At 41.9% G+C, this 7,529-nt stretch overlaps 1 protein-coding gene across 1 annotated transcript in view; it reads left to right on the top strand.

Annotated features, from left to right (window-relative positions):
* Positions 1-6,425: 6,425 nt before the first annotated feature.
* ACMSD (aminocarboxymuconate semialdehyde decarboxylase) overlaps positions 6,426-7,529 on the top strand; it is a 61,062-nt gene continuing 59,958 nt past the window's right edge. The window contains exon 1 of the mRNA XM_008072088.1: positions 6,426-6,618. Within this exon, the coding sequence (XP_008070279.1) occupies positions 6,562-6,618 (57 nt within the window). The 5' untranslated portion in view covers positions 6,426-6,561. The remainder of the gene's footprint in view (positions 6,619-7,529) is intronic.

Here is a 7,529-nt window from a genome sequence, read left to right on the forward strand (position 1 = left end):
TTTCCTTTTTTTTTTTTTTTTAAGTTGGAGTCTCACTCTGTCACCCAGACTGTAGTGCAGTGGCCGCTCCCGGCCACCGCAGCCTCGCCTGCTGGGTGCCGGTGATCCTTCCGCCTCAGCCTTCCAAGTAGCTGGAACTATAGGCACACACTACCGTGCCCAGCTAATTTTTTTGATTTATTGTAGAAATGAGGTCTCACCAAGTGGCCTGGTCTCGAACCCACGAACTCAGGCAATCCACTCACCTTGGCTCCCAAAGTGCTGGGATTACAGGCTGAGTCACTGAGCCGTCTGGAGTTATTATTTTCTGTCATCAGAACTATGAGTAAGTCTAGAGTAGAACTCATTCTTTTGTACACACACATCAGATGGTGGATTTCACATTCATTTCTTTCTTTCTCTGCCCTCTATAGCATTGTAAGAGCATGCAATGATTGACAAGTTGAGCATTGTGATTATGAGTGAATAGCAAGCACATAATCCTTCATTATGCAAATGTCTACCACCTAATTTCTGAATTAGTCATCAATTATAGCAATAGTGAATGAGGAGGCTTAGTCAGAGGAGAGCTGATTCCTGATTCAAAGCTGTAGTGAAAAAAATAATGAATTCAAGTGCACCAGTACAACAGGGAGTGCCCCTAAAAAGCAGAATTTTTTTTTTTGGAGGGTGGGCCCCTTGTAGCACACGCTTTTCCCACTAGGTAAGTGTTCTAGGAACCCATCAGCATTAGTGTAGCAGCCAGTGTTGCTGTAAGAAGCTGCATTTGGCTTCAGTGAATTTCTTTCGGAGATTCTTTGAGTGCATTTACCCATTTTATGATGGGTGTGGTTTATGAGCACACCTGTCCACATCACACTGAGTGTTCAGCAGTTTTTGACCCAAGATGGCATGGTCCTTGTGCTCTACCCTCCCTATTCACCTGCTGTCATCCCAAGTGACTTTCTTTTGTTTCCCCGGATGAAAAAAGTTCTCAAAGGAAAATATTTTGCTGATGTGGAAGAGGTGAAACAAGAGTGCCAAAAAAATGTATACACATTTTAAGAAAGGAAAGAAACGGTCTTAAAATTGTAATATTCAATATATAACAACAACAAAAAATGAATGTAAGTTACACTTGCATTCACTGCAGTTACAAGAAGTGCTCAAAGTGGTTACCATCAACATCCAGATACTTCTGATTACAGAGAACTAAAAGTAATACATAGATAACATCTCTTAAGACCTGTATACATTTTTTGGCACCCCAGATATATATATACAGAGGGAAAGAGAGAGAAGAGTTTGGCTTAGATAGGGTTGCATTCGCTGAGAGAGAAAACACAAGAAGAACAACAGATGTTGGGGCAAAGAATTCCACTTAGGAATGGGAGCTTCCAGAAGTGGTCCATTCAACCAGCAGAGCTGCCTGCCTTCAAGTGGACAAGACAGGCCTGGCCAAGGAGAAATATAGTTATGGTGACTACCACAGACGGTGTGCCCCTACCCCATATTCCTGGATCACTTAAGCCCAAGCTTCTTATTTAATCCAAGAAAAGGGGAGTTCGTTCTCTTAAAATGTCTGATATCAGACTTTGTGCCAGACTTTGTATCTAGTGGACTAAGAAATAACTGGATTATGTGTCATGGCAGAGCTCATAGCTGATAGCTTTATATGATACAAGTTAATTCTTATTACAATTCTATAAAATAAAGTCTTCTATTATCATCTTTATTTTACAAAGGGACTAAATAACTTGCCCAAATCCACCCAGCTAATAAGCTGTGGAGTCAGAAGTTAGACCTTGGTATCTGAGTGATTCATAGTCATCAGATAAGGGCGAAGAGAAAGGAGTTTCTCAGACCTGGTCTAAACCATTTTTTATTTTTGTACAATCCAACCACTTAACAACGTAAGATCTCTTGACTTTTTTCACAAAGGAATGTTTGTTATAAAGCCCACCTGTATAATTAATTTTTTCAACATAGAGATGAGATCTTATATAATTTCTCCTTTTGTTTTCACTTCCCTCTTGTTACAGTGTTACCTGCTTGCTCACAAGGACTCTGTGACTAACCTCCTACTTGTTCACCCAAAAGGTTTGCCAGTCTTTATAAGCAAAAATAAAAGCAGGTAGGAGGTTAGTTACAGGGTCCTTGTGAGCAAGCAGGTAGCCTTGTTTCGGTCCCCACTGCAACACATGGAAAGTGAAAATAAAAGTATCATTACGTTCATGGATTGGAGAAATCAATATTGTCCAGATGTTCATCCTACCCAAGGCAATCTACAGATTCAATGCAATCCCACCCACCAAATTACTAAGATCATTTTTCTCAGACCTGGAAATGATGATGCAGAAATTCATATGAAAACAAAAAAGAGCACAGATAGCCAAAACTATCCTCAGCAAAAGGAACAAAACAGAAGGTATCACATTTCCAGACTTTAAACTTTATTACAAGACTATAGTAATGCGGAGGTCCATCCTCCACAGAGCAGGGCCTGAGATGGGGGGAGGGAATGAGAAAGACAAGAGACAGCAGGATTGGGAGGTCTCTCTCCTCAATAGGTGAGAGCCCGTTTATTATTTAGTGTGCCTCTTATCGAGGGCAAAACTAGGGCAAAAGTGTACAAGCGACTATTGTAAAAACAAGCAGCATCAGCATCTGGACCAGGCATCCGGGACAAGTGTGATCGAGGTCATGTCGCTTTGTTTTATTATAAAGTAACAAATCAAGGTTAGGGGAGATGAGCGAACCACAGTGGAATTATGTTGTTACTAGAAGACGAGTTGTTCTGCATTTATCTTCTTGTACCTAGGGCTTTATTGTAGCTAAGACTTTATCTGTACTATGTGTACCCGATGTGTGGGCATTCAAGACACTGTTTCATGTAGCAGGCTACATTCCTCACAGCCTGCCTCTGGTTAGGATGCAGAGTTTCCAAGCAAGACCTTGCCTATGAGCTTGGGGTACTCAAGGCCTACTACGTTTTCTGTAGCAGGCTGTATCCCTCACCTGCCTTTGGCTAGAATGCAGAGCTTCCAGGTGAGACCGTTGCCTACAAGCCTGGGGTACTCAAGGCCTGCTATAGTGGCAGTGTTTTTCTGCTCCCCACATCACATCTGTTCCGAGATGAGGGAGTATAGGCTTGGTTCTTTGAACACAAGGACCTTGTCAGCTTATGCTCTGGTCTCCTTCATAGTAACCCAAACAGCCTGGTATTGGTACAGGAATAGGCACATAAACCAATGGAACAGGACAGAGATTCCAGAAGCAAAAACACAGTTTTTCAACCAGCTCATCTTTGACAAAGTCACCAATAACAATCAGTGGGGAAGGGAGATTGGGAAAGCTGGCTGATCACATGCAGAAGAATGAACCTGGACCCCTACCTAGCACCATACACCATTTGGAATTGATGCACCAACTTCAAATGCATCAAAGACCTCAGTGTAAAATCTCAGACTATAAGACTCCTAGAAGAAAATGTAGGAAACACTCTTATGCACATCAGAGTGGGCAGCAAATTCTTGACCAAGTCCCCAAAAGTAAATACCACAAAAGCTAAGATAGACAAGTGGGACCTCATCAAACTGAAAAGCTTTCACACAGCAAAAGAAACCATCAAGAGAGTAAAGAGACAACCCACAAAATGGGGGAAACAATTTGCAAATTATGCATATGACAAAGGCCTAACATCCAGGATCTACAAAGAACTCCAACAAAGGGAAAGGAAAAAAACAAACAACCCCATTAAAAAGTGGGCAAAGGACATGAATAGGCACTTCTCAAAAGATGACATACAAGCAGCCAACAGACGTGAAAAACTACTCAGTCTCACTAATCATCAGAAAAACACAAATCAAAACTACAGTGAGATACCACCTACTTCCAGTAAGGATGGCTATCATTAGTAAGTCAAAAAACAACAGATGCTGGTGTGGGTGTAGAAAAAGGAACACTTTTACACTGTTGGTGGGAGTGCAAGCTAGTTCAGTCTCTACGGAAAGCAGTGTGGTGATTCCTAAAATAACTGAAAATTGACCTTCCATATGATCCAGCAATCCCTCTCCTGGGAATAGACCCAGAGGAACATAAATCATTCTACAAAAAAGACTCCTGCACATGCATTTATTGCCACACTATTCACAAGAGCACAAACATGGAATCATCTCTACTGTCCATTGTAAGTGGACGGGATAAGGAAAATGTAATACACATATACAATGGAGTATTACTCAGCCATAAAGAAGAACAAAATCACGGACTTCACAGAAACTTGAATGGAGTTGGAGACCATCATACTAAATGAACTATCACAGACACAGAGAACTGAATGTTGCATATTCTCACTCATAAATGGGCCTTGAACATTGGACATATTAGCACAAGGGAGGGATTAGCAGTCACTGGACACAGCTAAGGGAGGGAGGGAGTCATAAATAAATGGAATTATGTCATATACACAGTCATAAAAAAATGGAATTATGACATTGATAACACAAAGGTTACCTGGTCCACTCCCAGGGGGAGTGAGGGCCAATTAGAAGCCCAAATTTCACCTGTATACAGCCTACTTATGTAGTCCACACTTGTAACCCACATCTCTATAATAAAATAAAATAAAAGTAAAATAGGAAACTTGCCCTACCACTTTTCAGCGTGCTAAGTTTTCACAAACAAGTCAGTTGTTTAATACTTTAAATAGTACTAAGTAATACTATTTAAAGACATGGAGGTAACTAACTGAACAAAAAGCAAAAGTATTAAATCTGGCTGTTTCCGGAATGGCTATTATTAAAAAGTTAAAAAACAACAGATGTGGGTGAGGTTGTGGAAAAAGGGAATGTTTGTACACCATTGCTGGAAATGTAAGCTAGTTCAAACCCTGTGAAAAGCCGTTTGCAGATTTCTCAAAGAATCAAAAATAGAGTTACCATTCTGGGAACAGACTCAAAGGAGCATAAATTATTCTACGAAAAAGATGCCTGCATTCATATATTTATTGCAGCCCTGTTCATAATAACAAAGACATGGACCAAACCCAGAAGCCCATTGGCGGTCAACTGGATACAGAAAATGTGGTACATATACACCATGAAATACTACGCAGTCATTAAAAAAATGGAATTATGACATTAGTAGCAACATGGATGTAGCTGGAGGCCATCATTACAGGTGAATTATCACAGAAACAAAAAACTGAATACTACCTGCTCTCACTCATAAGCGGATTCTAAACTCTGGGCACACATGGGCACAAAGAAGGGAACAACAGACACTGAATGCTGCTATAGGAGGGAGGAAGGGAGTGGAGATAAGAGACACAAGACCACCCAATGGGTACCATGCTTATCACTGTGGGGAGCAGGTTCATCAGAAGCCCAAACCTCACCTTCACGCAATATATCTATATAACAAGTTCACACATATACCCCATGATTCTAAAACAAAAAAAGAAAAGAAAAAAAAAAAAACCTGGCTGCTTCTAGACAGCGAAACCATTGTCTAAGAAGAGATGAGTCAGGTATCTACTCTTTAAAAAAAAGAAAAAGAGCCGGGCTTGGTGGCTTAGCCTGTAATCCCGCACTTTGGGAGGCCAAGGTGAGTGGATTGAGTCCGCGGCTTCAAGACCCGCCTGGGCGGGTCTCTACAATAAATCAAAAAAATTAGCCGGGCATGGTAGCGCGCACCTGTAGTTCCAGCTACTTGGAAGGCTGAGGCAGAAGGATCGCTGGAGCCCCAGCTGGTGGAGGCTGCGGTGGCCGGGAGCGGCCACTGCACTCCAGTCTGGGCGCCAGAGTGAGATTCCAACGCAAAAAAAAAAAAGAAAGAAAAGAAAAATAGAAAAAAAGTCCTCTGTATTATTTGATTTTTAGCCATGAATTATCTGATTTTTAACTATGGACATCTTGATAAAACTTGAAATACTTAACAAAAAGGCCAGGCGTGGTGGCTCATACCTATAATCCCAGCACTTTGGGAGGCAGAGGCAAGAGGATTGTCTGAACCAAGGGGTTCGAGTCCAACCTGGGCAAATTGGCAAGTCCTTATCTCTACAGTAAATCAAAAAATTAGCTGAGTACGGTGGTACACACCTGTAGTTCCAGCTACTTGGAAAATTGAGGTGGAAAGATCACCTGAGCCCAGCAGGACGAGGCTGCAGTGGCCATGAGTGTTCCACTGCACTCTAGCCTGGGCAACAGAGTGAGACTCAGACTCAAAAAAAAACGAAAGAAAGAAATACTTAAAAAGAAAAAGTAGTCAATTTTTTACCTGAATGCAGCCTGCTGTGCTTTTGACATAATAGGGTTGAGCACAGTTCTTTTTTTTTAAAGTTTTGTGCCCAGAGTCCTGACTACCAAAGCGTGTTGACCAAAAGCCTGGTTAACAAATAAACAGAACTCTGAACTTTAATAAGGCAAGTCTAATGGACCTACAAAGGGCTGGATAGGCCTACCGACTGGTGCCAGAAGGTAGTCACAAAAGAACTGAGTAAATCAATTAACTTCATGGTTTTCACAAAGATCTCCTGATATCAAAACTTCTCTCCTTACATACATCTCTGATCCTGTGGTGATGAAAATTGACATTCACAGTCATATTCTACCAAAAGAATGGCCAGACCTAAAAAAGGTAATGGTAATTAATTTGCTATATTATTTCTGAAACTTCTATAGGGTTTCTCAATGTTTATTATAAGCTTTTTTCTTCTTTGGGGAATTAGACGTTGTTTCTCTACTTTGGGGGTGATTTTAATTTTTTTTTTTTTTTTGAGTTTGAGTCTCAGTCTGTCACCTAGGCTGGAGGGCAGTGGCACGCTCCCGGCCACCGCAGCCTTGACCTGCTGGGCTCCGGCTATCCTTCTGCCTCAGCCTTCCAAGTAGCTGGAACTATAGGCACATGCTACCATGCCCGGCTCATTTTTGGTTTATTATGGAGATGAGGTCTCGCCAAGTTGCCCAGGCGGGTCTCGAACCCACAGGCTCAGGCAATCCACTCACCTCGACCTCCCAAAGTGTGGGATTACAGGCTGATCCACTGAGCCCGGTCTGCTTAAATTATTTTTTAAATGACTTTTATATTTGTTTTGCAAGAACCTTAGATTTAAAAAAAAAAAAGCCAGGCTCAGTGGCTCAGTCTGTAATCCCACACTTTGGGAGGCTGTGGTGGCCAGGAGCGGCCACTGCACTCCAGTCTGGGTGACAGAGTGAGACTCCAACTCAAAAAAAAAAAAATGTACTTTCTTGCTGGGCACGGTGGCTCACATCTGTAATCCCAGCACTTTCCGGAGGCTGAGGCGAGAGGATTCCCTGAGCTCAGTCAAGACCAGCCTAGGCACCTTGGCGAGACTTTGTCTCTACAATAAATAAAAAAATTAGCCAGACATGGTGGTGCGCGCCTGTAGTTCCAGCTCCTTGGAAGACTGATGTGGAAGGATTGCCTGAACCCAGCAGGTCAAGGCTATGGTGGCCGTGAGCATGCTATTGCACTCCTGCCTGGGTGACAGAATGAGACTTAGATTAAAAAAAAAAAAAAAAAAAAAG

Source organism: Carlito syrichta, unplaced genomic scaffold (assembly GCF_000164805.1).
Source record: "Carlito syrichta isolate Samal-C Ts95f unplaced genomic scaffold, Tarsius_syrichta-2.0.1 Scaffold314847, whole genome shotgun sequence".
NCBI lineage: Eukaryota > Metazoa > Chordata > Mammalia > Primates > Tarsiidae > Carlito > Carlito syrichta.